Genomic DNA, 21744 nt, shown 5'->3' with positions numbered 1-21744 from the left:
TTGAAATGAGATTGGGAGTAGTGGTTAAGATATAACTCAAAATTGGATGTCAGATGCCTTTCAAAGTATGTAATAGAGATGATTAAATTATCAAATGACTTGTATTGGTACAAGAGAAATGAAATTCCTTTCATGTGGGTACAAAAGTCATATATAGCTAGGAATTGGGATTAGAGGTGCTTCATGCTGGTACTGAAACCAGACAGTGAAAGTACTTGTAAACTAATACTGCCTTAGCTTAGTAAAATCAGACAAGGGCTTTAACATTCAATCTTTTCCAGCATTCCTTCTGCTCTGCCCTCTGTCTATTCATTTGTTCATCTATAGGACATGCATATTGATTAGCAGCGACATCTAAGCTTTACTGAAAGATTCCTGTCTCGTGGAGCTTGCTTTTCAGTAAAGAAGGTCAAAAGTAGGGGTTTGGAGAGAATGTCAGGGGGTTACTGTGTTTGTAGCTTTGTGGGGAAGGGGGAGATTGGGTGTGGGAAAGTAGGCTGAGCCCAGGTTTGCACAGTCTGCCTAGACCTCCCTCAGGGCAGGCAGAAGCGTTATGTTCAGCAATTATGACAGGAAATTGACAAGTGCTTTCTAGGTGTCCTGTCTCAGAATTTACCGTAGTCTAAATAATTTCAGAGAACTTCTCCTCAGGGAATTTTAAATTATCTTTACCAAGTTGAAAGAATTTTATGTCATGTTGATAATTTAGAGAACTCTTTTCATTGAGTTTTAGGACACAATGAGAGGAAAATTTTTGTTTTCAGCTTCGCACAGCAATGAAGTGATCCTAATTTGTCTTAGTGCTAACAGATCACACTTTAAGCTGAGGAAAAGCATCTTATTGAATAAGATCATTCTTAAGACTTAACTAAAACTGTGTGGTTTCTCTCCTTATGGTGAAACTTTATTCTTTTATAACATCTCTGGGCAGGGCTGCCTTGAATTTATACCATGATGTCATGTTTCATTTGAGCAAAAGTGGTGCATGAATTTGTACCATTGTATTGCTGCTCATGAGAAGCAAATGTAATTAAGAACTTCCTGACTAGGATTTCATTTACTCAACAGTTAAGGGCAACATTGTTAGTTCTCTACTCAAAGCAATTACAAGTAGTTCTATTGACAGCACACTATTGCAGGAGCTAGGGACAACTTCAAAACTTTGGGCATTATTTTACAAAATGATCCTGATTTGCACACATGGTGTTTAGAAAAGGTGAAGGCCTGGGGAATTTGAAAAGTTTTGCCACATAAACAAGAGGATTTGGGTTCAAATGCTAAGGAGACTAAAACAATGGATATATAGCATGCGCACTTGGATTCCCAAAGTTCTTACTGAGAGATGGAAGGAAGGGAGAGGAAAATCTTAGCCAGCTAGCTTGTTATAAGCAGGGAACAAAACACTGGAAGACCCGGTCTCAAGCAAGGTAGGAGTATTGACACCTGAGGTTGTCCTCTGACCTAGAACATGGGCTATAGCTTGTACGAGTCATATTCATACACATATATGCACATGAACAGGCACACTCACCAAAGAAGAAAAAGTAGTAACCAAAAGAAACTGACCATCAAAATCAATCCTGACCTCTAAAGACAAATAAAATCAAAAAGTCAGTACTTAGAAACCCCTTTCATGCCAGGTGTTTTCTTCACTTATGTAAGATTACCCAGAGTATATCATATTCAACCTTATTTAGAGTATATTAGAGAATATTTAGAGCATGCTAGTTTATATCCACTAGCTTAGTGTCTTACCAAGGAGACCCTGCAGATCCAAACTCTTATGTGAAATACTTTGTCACGCTTGGTTTTTAATGTGCGTTCCCATTATTGCTTGGATCCTTGGCTCTTTGTGTTAGATGTCTGAAGGAGTGGACCAGTAACATTGACCCAGATTGACTTCCTAACTTCTGATGTACACATATCTCTAGATTTCTAAGTTATAATTTTAGGATGTTTAGTGTCAAGTTTTGGTCCAGATTTCTGAACTAAAGTACAAATAAACAAAAAGTAATTCTAGTCTAAATAAAAGGGAGATCCATTTTTTTCATATGATTTTTTTAATAAAGAGGAAGTGGTTATCTTTTTATTTAAGAGAAAATAATTTAGCATTGTGATGGCTAATGACACAGACTCCAAACAATTCAGGACAGAATTCTTCTAATATAAGATTCAAATTCTGCCGCGGCATCTCAGGGCTTTGGCCTTTCTTGGCTGTTCAGAACAGATGGACTTATTGGGGGGTGAATGAGGCTATCGGCAAGGTCATGCTCCCCTCTTGTCCTCAAGTGTGTTCTGTGTTAGGTAAAATAACCCATATTTTTCCAGGGGACAAAGAAGGACTCCATAAGGCAGTCTCTTGGGGTCATGACAGCACCTGGGGGTAGCATTAATATGGTTGATGCAAATATCACATAGCTTAGGTTTTGATCTCTATACATGATTCTGGGGCTACTTGGAAATCACTTTGCAAGATGAGATTTCTTGACACTAGCAACTCACAGATTACGGTCTGCTTTCTAAAGTCTGCTTATTTTCTTCCTCCATCCCTTAATTTCTCTTCTCTTCTTTAAACCCTTATTTAGGGTCTATTGTATAGCCCCCATTAGAGAGCTCAGGTGCAGCAGGTAAGGGGGAGACAGAAACAAATTTCCTTTAAGTCAGTGAAGGTGCTAGGAAAGACGTGCTGGTGAAGAGAGGAAAGCCCCAGGAAAGGCCTCAGTGATTCTAGGTGAGAGGAGGATGCAGGAAGACTTCCAAGAGGTGGTGACCACTGAGCTGACCATTCACAGTCACAAGGTTTGCCTTTGAAATGTGCCAGCATAGGAGTCAAGTGGGTGAGGCAGCAACCAGTCCTTTGCTTGTGTGTATCCTTGTAGCTTGCTAGATCCCTGGGATCCTTCTCTTGTTCACTGCTTAAGACATTTCTTTAGAAAGTAATTGTAAGTTGGAAAGGCCCCTTTCTTCACAGCAGACGTTTCCTCGCTCTTTTGGGGAAGGCTTTGTATAACTAACCAGCTTGTTCCCAGGTCAAGCTGTTCTGGTTGCTTACCATTTAAGCAGAAAAGGTGGAAACACCAGGCTTTTTAAAATCCCCAGCCACCTGCAGGTGAAATTCCAGGTGGGCAGCAGCAGTAGCACAGGTTCTATTTCAGGAAGGAGGGCTGGATCTGCTCTTTCTGGTTGCTCATCTGTTAGGTGTTCAGTTCCAGGAGCTTTTAGGCTTCACACATTTCCGTGTTTTTTTCTTTCATTTCTCACAGAAAGATGAAACTCATGGCCATGTTCTTTGCAGTTTTTGTTGGTCTAAGGATTCATCTTCGTAGCTTCATTTTGTGCATTGGCTTTACTTCCAATAGTATTGGCCAAAGCAAGGGCAGACAAAGAGGGTACCACCCATGGCAATGGCAGAGGGTGTTGCAAAATGCCTAAACTCTAAACATTGCCTTGTCTCTCTTTCTGCCTTGCTGCTTATCTGCGATTCCATGATTAGCTTTCATAGTTGGAGCAGGTTTTAATGCTTACTCCTCATGGGAGTAGACCTTCATGTCTCCTTGATTCTTAAGTAGACATCAGTTTTTCACTTCTTCATGGGGTTAGCATTGAATTTTTGGCAAGGAAAGAGATAAACTGGAATAGGAAATCTAGGGTAGCCTTCTGGGGGACTGACAGTAGTGGCATCGTTCAGCCTGGTACTGTTCAGTATCTGCTTATCTGAGCAGATTGCCATGATTTCTTCATCCCAGGAGTTACCTTATCACATGTGTTAATAACTTCATTTATTACCAGTTGATTTTTCTCTTGAAGAAAGTCTCAGAGACTTGGAGACTCTGAGAATCCATGTGGTAAGTAAATGATGCTTTTGTTTAAATTAATGTCCTCTTTTGGGACAATTGATGCTGTCATGCTTCTCAGTAGCTTCCTACTCCTGTTTTGTGTATATTTCTACATGCTACTATACATGCAACAGGTGCCTAACACAGGCTTTCTAAAGAAACCCACTTGCAGATTTCTAATAGACTCTGCTCAAATAGAGATTGTATTGGCTCCTCAATACATTACAGATTTTTAATGTGCTTTTTATCTATATGTATGCATATGCACTCTGCCTGTGCAATGATTATGGAGGCCAGAAAGAGTGTGTCAGATTCTCTAGAAATGGTTATAGATGTAAGTTGGTGGGAACTGAACCTGTATATTCTGCAAGAGCAAACTTGTAGAATGATAATTTTACATCACAATAGCTTAATACCTACAAGAGGGTCACAAAAGCTACTGTACAGCATTTCTGGGTGAACCATCTCACCTCCAATAATTCTGTTATATAGCCACAGTTCACTGTCACAACTTCTGACACATGCTGTTAACTTGAGAGGAATTTGCCAGCTGTCTACGTTTTTGTTTTGCGTGTTTGCCATAAAGATTGATAATGATTTATCCCTTGCTGATTTGTGTTACCAACTTCCCAGTCAGCAAACAAAATTCTCCTTGCAGGACCACATAATTCCCTTATGAGAAACTGAATTTGAAAAAGAGAAACAACTTTGAAAGGACACACTAAAGTTTATATTAAATCACATTCGCAGATTTTGACATGGTACAAATTCCCAAATCTTGTTTAAAATTCAACAATAAGAAAATAATTGTTATCAACACAACCACTTTTAGACCCAGGATTATAGATATCTGAAATTAAAAAACATCTATTTTTACTTTGTTTACCAAGCCATGCACATCAAAATGTCCATGAACCCTTGCTTTTTCAGTTAATCCAATAAGAAGCTGTTGTCAACTGAGTAGTGATTCCTCTTTGATATGTGCTCATCTGGAACTCCTAACAAATGTGGGTGTGTGGAGGGCCTTACTTTCACAATGAGACAGCTGGGGAAGGCATAGCCTGAGCTTTCTCTGTTGATGGTGTTGCTCAGGCATTTTAGTAGTCTTTGCTGGTTGCCATTTCTACCCCAGACATACCATTGTCACTTGGGGAAGGTGACAGTGCTCTGAGGTTACTTTGCATTGTTCTGTTTGGTGACTGTGCATGGGTTTGTCTGTTGTTGGAGCCAGCAGGGAGGAGGACACAGACTCTGTTGGGTTTGTCTAGTTTTATTCACTCCAGAGAGAAAGGAGATGGTAGCCCAGAAAAATCCCACTCTTCTCGAACCTGGAGAGACTTCCTGCATCTTATAGGGGTGGCAGGTGCAAAGATCAGATATTTTGAACTTAAGATCTGTGACAGCAGTGGTTCTCAACCTTCCTAATGCTGGAACTCTTTAATACAGTTCCTCATACGCTGATGACTCTCAACCACAAAAGCACTTCATTGCTACTTTATAACTGTAATGTTGTTACTATTATGAGTTGTTATGAATTTTCTGACAGTCTTAGGCAACCCCTGTGAAAGTGTCATTTGACCTCTAAAGGCGTCACAACTCACAGGTTGAGAACCACTGTGTTACAGTATTCTGGATGATGGAGGTGAGTGGAGACAGAATATCCAAACAAAAGCATCCTCCAGTAACATTCCTTCCCATTGAGTGATCCCTGGCTGAGTGGACACGAGGCACCACAGTGGCTGCGACTATGGGGAGTCTCAGTCTGTTTCCATGGTGGGTTCAGGGCATCATTGTCTCCTCTCAGAAGCCACAGGCAGAGGTAAATCCATACAGTCAGCATGACTGCATGGTCTCTGCAACAGGGAGACGACACTCTCCTCTTTCTGCTCCATGAGCCATGGGGGCAGAGCTCCCATCACAGTTACACTTTAAAGTTGTGCTAAATGGACATAAACACACTTGGTTACATTTTAAAGAGAAAGCACTCTCTGAAAAAAAAAAAAATCACCTTCCCTCTTAACTCTTCTGACCAAAGGGAAGTCTCTAAGAATGAGGATTTCAGGTGTCCTTCTGGGAGCTGGAACATCCAAGCCCCCAAAGGACCAGGGTTGCAATTGTCAGTTGGTCTCTGTCCTTTAAGTACTATTGTCAGTGATGATTCTGAGGACATACGTAAGTCATAGCTCCTCCATATGCCTAAGTTTGACCACATGCATCATACCTACCACTGTAGGCATGTGTCTGTCTGTATAGATATCCCTGTTCAAAGTATAGAGGCAGGCCTCTCTCGAATGCTTTTCTACTGTCATTTAAACACTGCTTTTGTAGTAGCCTCTTGGTAAGGTAACTTCTTTCAGAAGACAAAAAGCCATGTGCTTTCCTTTCTTTGTGACAGTTAAGACCACAGAAATAGACCTGGATGGCCATTGTGGCTCAGAGAACTACTTTGTTGGTATTATGAGCCTGTCTCTAAAAAACTTTGACAGTGCAAGGCTCTGAAGAAAGCCATTCCTCAAGGTGGCCTTAGCTGTCCTGAAGCAGAGAATTTCACCTTAGGACTTGCATAGGTTAGCGTTAAAGAGATGGATCAGAGGTCGATAGTACTGGATGCTCTTGTAGAGGACCTGGGTTTTGGTTCCTAGAATCTACATGGCTCACAACTCTCTGTAACTCCAGTTCTGGGATCTGATGCCTTCTTCTCATCTTCTTAGGTATCTGGCTTGTGCCTGGTATATGTGCATCCATCCATCCATGCATCCATCCATCCATGCATGCATACATACATACATACATACATACATACAAACATACATACTTGCAGGCAAACATTTATACACATAAAAAAATATAAAAATTACTTCTTTCTTCTGGGATTTAATTTGATAAACTAGCCATTCCCCTACATTTGAGTTTCTGTCGGCTTCCTGCTATCTCTAGGATGAAGACCAGGCACATTAATGTGCACACAGGTGCTTCACTATCTTCTGTCTACCCTCGGTTCTTGCCAGTTATTCAAGCCAGTAGGCTCTGCAACAGTGTGAGGCTCTGTGCCCTATTGTATACCCAAATCTCTGCCCACACTCAGTTCTCCACTCCTGTGCCCCAACCCACCTTCTCTCTCAGATCAGTGTCTGTTCATTACTTAAAATCCATCTCAACTCACTCAGAGATGGTCCTTTCATCCCAAAAACCTCTGCTTATTACTTAGGTTGGAGTCTTAGAGATCACAGTAGGTATTGCGGACATAGCATCACCAAAGCTGGCCATGATCACAGCATTTAACATTTACTATTTTATCTCTCTCAACATCTCAAATGAGTTGTATTTACATGTAAGTGAGGATTTTAAAGTGCAGAGAGATTCATAGCTTGTCTATAGCCAGAAAAATGTATTTAGTGCAACTTCGAAACAAGTCACTCTTGAATGGTGTATTGTTCTGGAGTAGCAACTGTGTGTCATTGAATGTCGTGTCCTTCCAACAAGTGGAGTGCCCGCCACTAAAGAATGCTGGAGATATCTGTTGAATGAGTAGGCTGCTTTGTCCAGTCTGGCTATATTTATCTTTATGTTCTGGGGTGGAACTCAGGTCTCAGAGGGTGTTCTGCTCTCAGTGAGACTGACAGGTGGATACTACGTCCTGTTTGTTCACAGTGTGTCCAAGTCTTTATCACGGCTGTCATCACGATCTGCGCAAGCTATGAGCACCAGGAGAGCATATTAAAAGGAGTCATTTACCAACACTATATTCCTCACTCTCCTTCCAGCTGGAGAGAGCTATGGGAAAGGATTGCATTGCCAGGATTACAGTACATACCTCTATGAGCAGTATTCAGTATCTTTGAGATCATGGAAGGCAGGCAGGAAAAAAAAAAAGAAGAAGAAGAAGAAAGAAAGAAAGAAAGAAAGAAAGAAAGGAAGGAAGGAAGGAAGGAAGGAAGGAAGGAAGGAAGGAAGGAAGGAAAGAAGGAAAGAAGGAAGGAAGGAAGGGAGAGAGAGAGAGAGAGAGAGAGAGAAAGAAAGAAAGAAAGAAAGAAAGAAAGAAAGAAAGAAAGAAAGAAAGAAAGAAAGACAGTACTCTTTAGTAGCTGCTATGTCATTGACACTGGAGTGGAGCTTAATCCCTTCCTCAATCAGTGCTGTCTTCCTCCTTCAAAACAAACAAACAAACAAACAAACAAAACAAACAAACACAAAATCTTTTAAAAGCTTGCCTTGAAAATGATCTCCATAAACCCACATTTAAAAAAAAGGAGCTGGTATTGTGTGTTTATAATCCCAGTATGGGGGTGGGGGGCAGGCAGAGCCCGGTGCTCACTGGCCTCCACAGCAAAGAATGCACAGGTGTGTACAAACAGAGACAGAGAGAGACAGAGACAGAGAGACAGGAAGAAGAAACTGAACGTTTCAAGTGTTTACTCATTTGCTGCTTCGTCACATTTAATTAAAGAATATATCAAGGCATGTCACCTTTATGGAAGGTTCCTTCACTGAGTATGGTATAAGAAAAAGAATAGCTTTATTGTGAGTGGATTAAAGTTACAGGGCATAGGTGGCTTTTAGGGGTGATTTTGCCTTTCAAAAGCTTTGGATTCTCAACACATTCTGCCTGGAGATTCCCAGTGAATTCGGAAACGTTGGCACTTAACTGTCTCTTATGTATCAGCCCTGCTTTTGAAATAAACCATCCCAACAGGAAATCATGGTGTGTATCTTTATGTCACCAACACCTTGCTCCTCCCAAACATTCAAAACTTCTAAGCAATTATGGCAGAAGATGTCATGAGGTTATTTGTGAAATCACATCAAAAGTCCCTGAGTAAAAATACACGCATATGAAGGGCTGGCCAAGGAGACCATCTCACCAGACTAAGAGTCAGCCTGTGCTCCCCTCCCTGTCTTCTCTCCCCTCCTGGGCTCGAAAGCTGCCTCTTCTTGTGTGAAATGCCAGTGCTCTGTATGGTGTTCTGTTTATAGTGGTTTGAACCTTTTTCTGCCCATATCTGTCATTGCTGAAGTAACTCACCTCTCTCATATCGACTCTTACCCAGGAGCCGCACAGCAGACTCTTTGATGTAGGTCTTTTCTGCATGGCAGCCAAGACCAAGTGTGGTTTTCATTGCATGCTGCAACCTCACCCTTTGGGTTGTTGCCTCCAGGTTAACTAGATCCTCTCCCTGCACTGCCCATGCATGCGACATGCTTTTCCTGGTAGCTTTTTTGAATGTAGTAAGCACTGGACGCATGCATGGAATTAAAGCAGCGAGCATTCCTATACACTGAAGAATTGGGATATGTAATTCCTCTAGGATATTCTTGTGGGCCTGCAAATTGTTGATATTCCCCAAAGCCACTCCATGGCTTGAGAGCTCAAGACTAGAGCATTGGGAAAGAGATAACTAAGTCTCATGTTAGCCTGGAGCTCACTATCAGGCTCGTGGCCAGGGATTTAGAATCTAAGGTCCATTGCTAAGTAGCAGCTTACCTGATGGTCGGTTCTGTGCCTTCCCAACTTGGCATGAATGTGCTCAGATTGCCCAGGGATCCCACCACTTCTCGTGGCTTCCTGAACAATGTTTCCTACTTTGGTTTGCTTAGATCTGATAAATATATCAACTTAATAAAAACCACTAGTAAGATAAATTTCTCCCAAGAAATACAACTATTTTCCTTGCACATAGCTTATTGTATCTAGCAATAACACTAATTCAACTTTAAAATACATAAAAGGATAGTACTATAGAGGTTATTCATATTTACTGAAACCTGTTGGCACTACATTCAGCATTATTGATTAATAACTGTGATCCTTTCTTCCCCATTGCAACACGCGTTTTACTATAGGGCTGGTGATGACTTTCTTTAAATGCACTTTTCATTCTTTTTTATTGTTGTTATGAAATGTCTACTTTGTCATTCTGTCTTGTATTCTCTGGATGAGCTTTTGTAAAATCTAATTGCTAGGATCTTGCTGGATCTGTGGATGGTGTTATTTCACACGAGAAGGCATTTTAAGCTGCAGACATACTGGGCTGTGAACTCAGGAAGACAGAAAGTAGAGTGTCATCAGGCTAAGATAATACCACAGTGGGAGGGGAAAGCCCCATAGTAGTAGCTTGCCAGTATAGTTAACACTAAATCTATGAATTTTTGGCAGTTAGAATGAAACAAAGCTGAAGACCTCTTGCCTCTCTGGCCCTCCCTCCTTGAAGGTCAGTTTTCTTATATCTGGGGGCTTGGAAGAGTTAAACCCCTTCTACCCTCCATTCTATTAGACACATCCTGTTCACACCACTGAAGCAGGGACTTTACTTAGAATTTCAAACGTGATCTTTGGGTAACCACTAAAGAGGTCCTTTGAGTCTGTTTTCCTTTCTGAAAGGAGCAGAGATGGAATTAGGGGACGGCCCTGCTCAGTCAGGTGATGCTGACCCAGGAGTCAAAGCACTCATCTTTAGGAGGAGAGCTTCTATCTAGGCCTCCTGGAAAGGAACCCGCTGGGTCTCCTTGAGAGGCTCTTCAGCAAAGAAATAGTTCCCTTTGTTCCTAGAAACACACAGCGGTTCCTGCTATAGTGACAGAAAGCCTGCAGAGAGACAGAGAGTGGGGGTGAGAGGACCCAATCACAGGGCAAAGGCACCAGTCCTGAGAAATCAGACCTGGGGCATCCTCAGAGCAGGACCATGCTGCTGTGGTTTTATAGGGATGCAGAAAACAACATGGGGAAGAATGGCAGAGCCAGCAACAGCACTGCAAGGAGGAGCAGCAGGAAGAAGCTTGCTGCTTTTAGCTCACAATACCCCTCTCCAAATTTAGATTCAAAAGCCCAGTGCACACCATCCATCTAGATTGTGGTAAGAGTTATCTCTATGGCCTGAAGAGATAAAATGAATTTTGATAAATAAAGGACTTACAGTGTGAACCAGCAGCAAAAGGGAAAGAAAAAGAAATATGAAGGAAAAGAATTCTTCCCAGAGCAAAGGCACTGATTCCATGAAGTAGATAAAAGAACATATACTTGGAAATATGCTTATATGAGTATAGGGTTTAGTAAGAAATTCTCTTAGATTAAGAGGACCTTTGGTTCTGAAGGTAATTTGTCCCACTGACTGTCCTTTTGTTGGTCTCTACTGCCCAGGTTGCCTTCTGACATTCTGAAGAAATTACTCCCCTTTCCTTGCAGTCAGCAGATTCATGACCGCTAATCAGCAACATCTCAGACTGTCCTTTTTGGCTGTGATGCTGTAGGCTCTGTGCAAAATTCCTAAATAGGAATACCTAACAAAACATCCACGCCTCTGCTGTCAGCCAAAGACAGAGCTAACACACAGCTTTTTTATTTCCTTGTGCAATAAAGGTATAATTGTTTTCTATGCTAGATGTCAATAAGACTGGTGCCAGGTCTCTCCCAATGTCCTAAGGGGGGAAAAAATCTCCAGTAACAAAGAACCATAGGATACCACAAACAAAGCTATCACCAGCCATTAGTGTCAAACAAAATTCATCCCAGGCTGGGTGTATGTGTTGCTGGTTATTGCTTTTTAGTCTTCAAGGAAAAGCAACAGATAAAAGAAAATGCTGTTACCTGTTCCTGATGCTAGGACTCCTCAGCACTAAAAGGTTTTGTTGATGTCAACCATGAGTGAACTGCTCTAGGTAGTCATGGTTGAGAGGCATCAGAATTGGAACTATGCTGTCAGTCAGTCAGTCAGTCAGTCAGTCAGTCAGTCAGTCAGTCAGTCAGTCAGCTAGTCAGCCTGTCAGCCTGTCAGCCTGTCAGCCAGCCAGTCTGTCAGCCAGCCAGCCAGCCAGCCAGCCAGTCAGTCAGTCAGTCAGTCAGTCAGTCAGTCAGTCAGTGCATCAGTTCATTAGATGAGCTTTTAACGCTAAGTCCTTGAAGGTAAGATTAGAGTGAGGTGACAGTGCCAAATGCATGGTATCAAGGACAAAGAAGAGGACGTATGTAGCAAACCTGTGAATGACCTCCACATGTCAAAGTCTAACATGTGGAGAAGGCTCACTAAGAATTGTTTTGATCTCTGCCTATAATAACAGCTGGAAGTCATAGTTATTTGAAAACTTATTATGTGACAAAATGCCAGCACACCTGGTCAGACTCACCCTCCCAGGCTGCTTTTGGTGTGTAGGGGGCTCATGCTTTCTCCTTCCAGGGCACTCTCCATTTTCTATACAAGTATGATGCCCAGCTATTTTGAAACTCTTTTCTATTTCAGACTGTTTTTTTTTTTTTTTTAATGAATGGTGATCCTGGATCATTACTTACCAGTGTGTAGATGTAGCTGCCTATTGGTTATCACTGTTTAGATATGACTGCCTATGAACCTCTTAGGACATGTGTGAGATTTAGTGTCCTGAGAGAAGCCATGAGAAGAGAAAGCACAGCGAATTGATGAATCCTCTTACTCCAATCAAGGACCTCCTGTCCAAGGAGAATGTTCTCAGGTGCTAGCAGCCTCCTCTAACCCACCCACCATATGCCAGGCTCTGTGTCTGAGTCCCCAGCTCTTTGTCTTGATCTGGGATTTTTTTTTCTTCTGCCTTTTGTTTCTACTAGTTGCCTTACCTAAGATATTCCATTTGACAGATAGACCAAAGGTGGGGTTGGGGTTGGAGCAGAATATATGTCTGTGCTGAAGGGTTCTGGAAATGTGTGTGCACATGTCTTTTTTGTGCCTCCTACTCATACCCATGTGGCTCTTGAACCATGCCCTTGAGGAGGCTCCCCACTTGTATCTGGAACACACATCTGCATAAAGATGTCTTTAGTCCTAATTAGACAATCTCTTTATATCTCCCCTCTTCTAGACAGATGAGACTGCTGAAGGGGAGATGGCTAGGGCCCATGGAGTTAGAGAAGTGGATGTCTCGAATGCATCCATTGTCACTTCACAGATAATTTAGTAAAAACTGCAGCAGGCAGCTCTTGTTTGGCAAAACTCTGTTTTTTTATGTAATGGCTTAACTCTGATTTATTACATAAAAGTTGCTGGCAAATATGGACACTAATTCCACTCTGGTAACAACTGTGATTGAAATAATTGTAGTCTGTAGTCAAGCTAGAGAAAATACGCATTAGTGGGTAGGTTGTCTTGGACATCATTCCAGGATTCCAACAGTGAGAAAATACATTTATGGGAGCCCAGATAGAAAAGAGTACTTAGGAAGGGTTTGGCTGGCTCATTTCTCTGCCCCTCTTCCGCATGCACGTTACGCCAACAGGACAAACAGAGCCAAAGACCTGGGAGGAAGAGCATCCAGCCTCCCGTGAGCCATTCATTAAAGCGACTCATGGCTTTTGCTGTCAAGAAATCTTGATTAATTATTTAGTATTTATGACACAGTATGGCTGCATGACTCTCATTTCCCTATGTTCTTCTTTAATTTTTATTCCAAATTAATATCCTGACATATAGAATCTCACCATGTGGTAGTGAGCTCTCCAATCAAGAGCTTACTGCATGTCCTGTTGAGTATTTGAATCACATTGGTGTATTTTACAACGACACAGTAATGTAGACATATGCAGAGAAATGGAGCATGAACATCACTAATGCTTTCAATTTTGTTCTTTTGCATCATTGCTTCTGGGGGCATGTCCCATTGGCAGTTGCCACTGTCATCCCCACTGTGACTTACAAGTATTGTTGATTGAATAGATAGTCCGCCAACTTTCTCCTTACAAAAGCCTTTAAATTTTATGTCTTTATCCCCAGTTTACAGACAAGAAGGTCAAGGCTTGGAGAGGTCATGCTAATTCTATAACATAATACAGGTCATAGGTGATAGAGCTAGGATTTCAGGATTGTGAGTCATCTTTCCAACTTCACACCAATTGTCTATTGCTGGTGAGGCTGACTTATAATTCCAGTGTTTTGCTTTTAAATGATTCGGGTACATTTATGCATAAATGAAGGTAAATATAAGCATAGATAAGATGCTCTTATAGTTTGCTTTTATGTTACCACCCCCCCCCAAAATAAAAAACTTTGGGAGGAAAGGGCTTGTTTCACCTTATAGATTATAGTTCATCATGAAGGGAATCCAGGACAGGGGCTCAAACAGGAACCTGGAGGCAAGAACCGAAGTAGAGGCCATGGGGGAATGCAGCTTCCTGGCTTGCTCCCCTTGGCTTGCTTATCAACCTTTCTTATACAGTTCAGGTCCACCTGCCCAGGGTTGACACTGCCTGTAATGGGCTGGACTCTCCTACATAAATTAATAATTTAGAAAATGCCTCCATGACATACCCTTTGGACAGTCTGATGGAGGCAGTTCCTCGATTAAGATTCTCCTCCCAGATACATCTATGTTTGTATTAAGTTGACAGAAACTACCCAGCATAGATACTGAATTCTTTTTTTAGAGTGAATTTAAAAGGTTCTATAAGAGAGTAGCAAGGCTTTTAACCACCTGAGTTTTGTGATAGCAAGCTATCTGTGTGTTTCATTGAGAAATTCAATGTGTAAGGAACTGACATGTTTTGTCTCTTTATCAGCAGTCTGTGTCATTTTCTTTGTCTCCTAGAAGAATGCTTTATTCTTAGGACTAATTACTAAGGTAGACACCCTGTGCCATACAAATGCTCTGAGATCCACTGCAGTCATTGTTGTTCAAAGCTCAAGATTACAGAGCACACAAGGACCCAACAGAGCAGCGAGGGTTCACATATCTCCCCTCTATCCATCCCTGTTCATCTCAGCACAGTCCCGATGATCTATGTGTTTATTGCTATTGAATCCCATTTTATAATTGAGCACAGGCACAATTAAAAGCTGTTGTCAGGAAGATGAATAAATTATCGACACAAACCATAGCGAAGGACTTCCCGACAAAGCCATTTAACAAAGTGAGCTTAGATCCATACTGTAGAGTGACAATGAGTGTTTTCTATTTACATTAAAACAAGTGCATTGTCCTTTAAGAAAAATGCAAAGCAAGTGCAATGCCTAAGAAAATGCTTCAAGTTTAAACGAAGAGTTTATTTGATATAATTATCATTGGATTTCATCAAGTATTGATTACAGCCCATCTGTCAAAGAGAATGGTGTAGAAGACACCTTCCTTAAAGATGTTCGTGGATGAAGTCCTAATATCAGTAGACAGAAGAGACTTGATTCTGTGTGCTAAGAAAGAAATATAAACTATACTACTTACCAAATGTATGTCCCACCCTGATATTAGAAAGGTAAACATTTTTAATTTAGATATAATACTTTTACTTTATGTGTCTGGGTATGTTGCCTGAGTGTATGTCTGTGCCCCACATGTGTGCATGTGGTGTTGTCAAAGCCCAGAGAAAGGCTTGATCCTCTGTGACTGGAGTTACAGGCAGTTGTTAGCTGCCATGTGGGTTCTGAGAACCGAACCCCTGTCGCCTGAGACAGCAACAAGTGCTGTTAACTGCTAAGTCACCTCTCTAGCACTGAAAGATAAACTCTTAAGTGTATAGCTCTGAGCAGGTGCTTAAAGGGGGGTACTAAGAAAAGTAAAATGATACAAAGACAGATAGACTGTGGGTTGTTCCAGGACCTGGGATGCTGTCCAGTTTAGAAGGTAATGGTCCGCTTAGAGATGTATGCTGTCTCAATGATTAATTAGCATCCAGTCACTCAAACTAGTTCCATTATTCTTACAAGTTCACAAGATATTTTTTTAATATCTGAAGTTATGTGAATAATACCACTGATTATAGGTTGGGATGCATTGCAAAGACTTCTTTCTCTTTTAAAATTAATATAGACTGGATAGTCAGGTACATTTTATCCTCATTAGTAAACAGGTAGAGTGAAGCACTCATCTTGACCGAAATATCCAGACACCGCCAAGATAAAACTTCACATTAGTGAGATTTATACCCTCCAGTGGCTGTAGATGAGTTCTATAATCTGTGTCTAAATGTTTTCATCTTTTTTTTTTACTTTGATTAGCAAAAATGGCATACAAAGTTTATTAACCCTCCAGTCCATAGTTAGGAAGGAGTATTGAAGAATTCAAATACTGTCAAGTTTTATGATATGTTGGACATAGTTTAGACAGGCCAGTTTCCTGTAGATTCTCTCAAACAACCCCTCAAACACATGACTTCTTACACTATGGCAGTCTGACCTCAGCAGTCCATCAGAACACCCACCCCTTGTTTTCACATGAGTCTCTTGAAATGCTCTGCTGATACTGGATACTGTGTCTTACACACCTCCCCTTCTAAGGACATGACAGCCGTTCTGGAAAGGTAGCGTGATTTTACAATAAAGTTGCTTGATCCTCATCCCAACTTAACCCCTTAGTTATGTGAACTTGGGTAGATATTAGACTCTCTGATTTTCTGCTTTCAAATCAAAGAATTTTAGCAAAATACACATTTTATCTAATCCTTTTATAAGGATCAAATTCATGAATATTACGTAAATGCTATACAGTTGAAGAAGAATTGAGTGTGGACTGAATGAGGCACTTTCTGATCTAGAGCTGTATAAAGTCACCTGTGAAAGCCTGGAGAGATAACACCGTGGTTTAGAGCACTGGTTGGTTTCCCAGAGGATCTGGGCTCAATTTCTAGCACCCACAAAGGCAGTTAATAACTATCTGTGATTCTAGTTTCAGGAGAGCTGAGCCCATCTTCAGGCCTTTACAGGCAAAGGGTGCACATGGTACACAGATATGCATGTAGGCAAAACACCAGTATGCAAAATATATATGAATAAAAAAATTTAAAGCATATGTATGTTCCAACATCCATTTAAAAAAAAAAAAGAAAGAAACTCAGAGATGAAAGAAGATCTGTAAAGATGATGAGTCAAGCTTTTAGGACTTCAGAAAGCTGTCTGAAGTCTGAACACAGAGACAAGAGCATTTGAAGAGGTCACAGCACTAGCGAAGATTTAGAGTTAGCAATATTCAGGTCTCATTCCTGAAGGAACAAAGGCACCAGCCTAAAGCAACAAAGACTTTCACTTATAGCAAGTAGCAAAAAATAATTACATTGAAAACTCTTGAATGAGGCAGATTTTGGAGTTTCTTCTTAGCTGGGCACGGAGTTGATACTTGAAACAGAAGGGTCCCTTAATGCTCCATGAATGACATCTTTTAATTAGATTAAAATAGCAACATTACAGAGGTAAGCTGGAGGAGTAGAGTCTGCCATCATTAAATTTTTTGAATGGACTCATATCCGCAGTGCTTTGAATCGGACCTCTATAATCCTGGTGGGGATTGAGAAGGCCCCATTCAATTTTCAAAAGGACTAGCCTTCAAGAATGGGGAGAATTTGAATGATAGAAATTATTGTACAAAGGGAAACTTTGTTTCTTGACCAGTCCCTTCCCTATTATTATCTGGAATGCTTGTTGTTGTGTTCCAAAGCTGCTTAGCATTTCCTTATTGCCTGTAAACTACTGTCCCCTGCACCCCCCTCCCCCATCCAGTTCCATCATTTCCCATGTAATCTAGAACTGAGAATGTACTCAGCGGGTACTCTCTGATTGTTAATTGAATGCCTACTGCCAAAGCCTGTAAGGTGGTGTTGTAATTATGTCCCTGTATGTTTTTAATTCTTTCCCTCTTGTCCATATCTGAAACTGAAAATATCTGTTCAAAGCCTTGATCTTAGCAGTTAGTTAAGTGGTATGCAGCTGGTTATCTGAGGGTAGGGCTCAAACACTTAATCATCTCTGTTCAGGTTTGAATGGGAATCTTCTTGAGCAATGGCACCCATAGCTAGAGCATAGTTGCTAGAAAACTCCTCAGAAGTAGTAGTTCTCGTAGTGGGGTCTCTGGACAAGAACATCAGTGGAATTTGGAAGATTGGGAGAAAAGCAAAACCCTATATCCCTAATCCAGACTAGTAAATCAGAAACTCCGGAGCTGAGGCCTAGCAATTTTTGGCAAAGTTCTCCAGATATAAGCCAAAGTTTGAGAACCGCAGTCTGAGAGAAATATCTTCATGGAGTTGGACAGTCAACAGCAGGAGGTAGAAAAACAAGAGTTCATGGATGTGAGGGTAAGTATGGATGCTTAGGAAAAGAGTCCGTATGTCTCTCTGGGAGATGATACAGGATTAGAAAAGATGGGCGTTGTGGGGAGGGCAGGAAAGCCTTGCTTTGAGTTTTGAAAAGTTCCAAAGCCAAGTCCAGAAAGTTCTATCTATCAAATCCTCATGCTCAAGGGCAGTTACAGGAAATATCATTGTTTAGTAGATGGAAGTGTCTCCTCCAGAGACAACTCTATGTTAAACATGTCCTTTCAAGAAGTTCATATCCCAGCCAATGTCCTATATTGCACATGTCCTGTCAGAAGGAACAGATCGTGGGGAATCCTTGGAAAATCCTCAAGCTTAGATTATTGTTCAACATACTAAATGTTCCCAAGGCTTCAATATCATAGACAATCTGTATAGACATTAGAAACTTAGGAATGAAAAGTCTATCAGCTACCAAGTCTTACATCCTCAACTTACCCAGTCACTGGTCAGGCAGAAATGAGTTAGGTTTGGCCTGATTGCTCCTATGAGAGTTATAACTGGTGTCTTTCGGTCCTTAACCCTCTTCCCTACCCCCAGTTTGCATTGTATGTTCACCTAAAACCTTCGCTGATGTGGGCCTGCCTCATCAGAATGGCAACCTAAATTTAAGAATGTGACTCAGAGTCATTTTCTTTTGTAGTTTTAAATAGAAGTTCCATTTCCCCACTGCCATCTGCGGATGTAGACAAGGAAACTCTGATGCTTCACACAAGTCAAAAGAGGCGCTTCCATTTCAGTTTGCTCCTGCAATGAGTATTAATCACGAAGAGAAAGTCTCATGGGGAGAAAAATAAATCCTGATAAGCCAACCTTTTGGTTGGTGAGTTATGGATTCTCTTTTTTTAAAAGATCAATGAATGCCATGGTTTGTTTCCATTTGGGGAATGAAATAATGGGGCTTTGGCACTCCACCCTGTGGTCTCTGATTGTGTGAGAGCATGAACTATAAGCACTCAGAGGATTTATCTCAGAAGGGATCCTGATAAATAGTTCTGTCGGCAGTTGAGAAACCATGCAGGGTGTTGTTCCTGGCACTCCCAAGGCAGGGAGACGTTGATGAAATGGATGTAAAATATATTCTCAGAGTGCTCTGGTCCCACCTGGTGCTGAGGCTCAGTTCAGCTTTTGTCTAAGAATTTTCCTCTTCTTGCCTCTCATCCCAAGCATATCCATAGCTCAGGGTGTGTTCCGGTTACTTTGTGCCTTAGCCAGAGGAGCAGCCATTCAAAACTGCCACATGACTTCTATTTTACTGTTTGAGTTCAAAGTGTAGAGCTCAGTGAATGGTTAAGGGGGTGATAATTACATCAGTTCTAAGATTGTAAATGACCAATGGCAAGGTCTATTATATTTTCTCTGTTATTTTCTGTGAAGGGAGATGGGGAGTGTTCAGGTATGGGTTTCAACATGGCACCTTTTAGATTAAAGCCTTTTAATTGTTGCACTTTAAACACTGGACACTATGAGAAGGACCAGAACAAAAGATGTGACCAGGAAATCAAGGATTGATGAAGAAGAGTTGTTTACACTTTTTTGAATATCTTATCCCACTTAAGTTGAACAAAAACAACACAGTGACACTAAGCTATCATCTCTCTACCATAATCCAGAAAAAAAAATCTTCCAAGGAAATCTCCAAACAAACCACAAACCCATGGAATTAATAGGGCCTGGAGCAGTCATGAGAGCCCTCCGATGTCACCAATGTCTCTATCAGTGACTATTGCGAAGGCAATATTGAGCCTATTGCTTGGCCTTAGACAAGCAATCACTGATTTTCCTTGATGAATTTGGACCCAAGGCTTTCCTTTGTTCCCTATGTAGAACGAAATAGTGAATATATACTTTTAGTGCAGATGCCAACTTCCTGCTAGCACAATCCAGCACATGAGTGCAATGCTTACCTGCAAATCTCTCACATACTCACTCACTTATTCCCTTACACATACACACACACACACACTTAATTTTCAGCATACTGCCCACTCAAGGTCTTTGAGATCTGTAATAGTTCTTACCTGTCAACTTTCATGCATATCTGTACTCTTGTTATTTATAAGCCCCACTAGAGCTTAAGAATTTTACACCTGTCCCTTGTTGGCTACAGGCCCTTGTTTCCACTTAAATGCATGCTTGTGGTGGTGATGGTGTGTGTATGTGTGTGTGTGTGGGGGGGGGGTGCAAGCTAAGTACAAGGGTAGGCTGCTTTGTGTAAGCTTTTGTTCCTGCCTCTTTTCAGCACTAGACTAACCAGATTCCATTCTGTCTCTCCCTTCACTTTCCTGCCTTAGTGAGAACTCGGCAGTTGTCATTTCCTTTGTAAAAAGAACCGTGTTCTGTTGCTTTTGTTCAGTGTGCTTACTTTGTAAATGCAAGAATAGGTTATTCTTCCTTTGTGTGTGGAGGGTTAACACATATCGGGGGTTTGGGACACGACAAAGGGCATGTTTGATTTGTAATCCCCGTGAAGAATGGAGAAAGCCAGTGCATGTCACGTGACTGGAGGTTCCTATAGACTGCCCTACTGTGCCTCTGAGTAGGCCCTGCATTCCCAGGCTGCACTGACTCCTGCCTGTTGAACAGCCAAGCATTATCCTTTGTAAGGTACAACTATACTAACTGGTATCCAAATGCAGTGACTTCTAAAGTGGCCTTGCTGCTCAGCAATCTTTCCTGATGCACCTCTCCAGCTCCCACTCTCCTAGGGGGAGAGGTCCACGTTGCTTCCCATCTGAACAAGGATTTGGAGATCTCTCCATACTCCCTCCCTTTCGCTTACCTCGCTGTCTTCTATTCCTGGGCTGGGTGCTTCCATTTGCTTACAGACAGCAGTATACTGGAATTTCTTTTATAGCTTCGAGGTGTCTGTAAGGCTTTGCTGCTTCCCACCTAATCCAAACTTTGCGACTCCTCACATACTGATTCTCTGATCAGTTTGCAGTGGGAAATCTCATGGAAGCCACATACCAGTTTGTATAGTAGTACTCTTTGGAACTGCCTACTCTTGAACAAAGTAGAGTGCTAGGGGTGTGCATTTGGCTGCTTGGCACACACATGAAGCCCATTAACCTGCATGCCAACAACAACAACAAATAAAATTAACCCTTAGAGTACTGCTTTCATACATTAATTTGAGGTTTTGAATCATATTGTTGAACATTGCTTTTATCCCCAGTGCAGAGTACCACACAGGAAGTCCAGTCTTAGTTCAGCCAGGACAGTAACCAGGATCCTCTCCTACAAGGCTTTCTTGAGCTGTTCCTGGGTCTTTTATGAATATACTAACAGCTTTTAGAAGATCCAGATGTGGGTGCTGGAAAATGGGCTCCACTTCTAATGGGCTGGAGGACATAGGGTTTGTTATTTTAGCCTTGTTATGAGTCCTTTTTAATTGAAGACATCAGTTCTTTAAGGGTTAATATGAAATCAAGACATTTGGTAATCCTTCCTGCTTGTCCTTCCTCCAAGGTGTCTGTCTGCATGATCCTCTTTAGAATCTTAGATCAACTCCTGAATGATGATGAAAAACAGTACATAAAATTATCACCAACCCCCAACGCAAAGAAAAGAACAAAACACTGAATGGTTGAATGGAGAGCCCTTTGGCAATGCTTGCTTGATGGTCATGGTCACAAGGGGTAGAAAGACCAAATGTTGTATTCAGCGAACATTCATTTTGTCCTCTACCCCACACACCGTTTCCTGGCATTGTGGAAGCTGTGGCGATATTTTCTTGGCCTTTTATTTACCTCTTGCTTTTTCTTCTTCCTGTCTAATAGCCCAATAGAATCCTGCCAGAATTTCTACAAAGATTTCACATTACAGATCGACATGGCTTTCAACGTGTTCTTCCTCCTCTACTTTGGCTTGCGG

The 21744-nt window shown here is 41.4% G+C and overlaps 1 protein-coding gene and 1 long non-coding RNA gene across 56 annotated transcripts in view; both read left to right on the top strand.

Annotated features, from left to right (window-relative positions):
* Gm51422 overlaps window positions 1–21650 on the top strand; it is a 58436-nt gene extending 36786 nt beyond the window's left edge. The window contains exon 2 of the long non-coding RNA XR_003951126.1: window positions 1–21650. This exon is cut by the window's left edge and continues 35319 nt beyond it. This is a non-coding gene — a long non-coding RNA (predicted gene, 51422).
* Window positions 1–21744, top strand: part of Kcnma1 (potassium large conductance calcium-activated channel, subfamily M, alpha member 1) — a 712823-nt gene that overhangs the window by 391779 nt on the left and 299300 nt on the right. For all 55 annotated transcript variants that reach the window (XM_017315884.2, XM_017315873.2, XM_017315871.2 and 52 more), the window contains one exon: window positions 21651–21744. In XM_017315884.2, coding sequence (XP_017171373.1) covers window positions 21651–21744 — 94 coding nt within the window. The remainder of the gene's footprint in view (window positions 1–21650) is intronic.

Source organism: Mus musculus, chromosome 14 (genome assembly GCF_000001635.26).
Source record: "Mus musculus strain C57BL/6J chromosome 14, GRCm38.p6 C57BL/6J".
In the NCBI taxonomy this organism is placed as follows: domain Eukaryota; kingdom Metazoa; phylum Chordata; class Mammalia; order Rodentia; family Muridae; genus Mus; species Mus musculus.
Note: the sequence above shows the minus strand (reverse complement) of the source record. Positions and strands in the feature narration are given on the sequence as shown.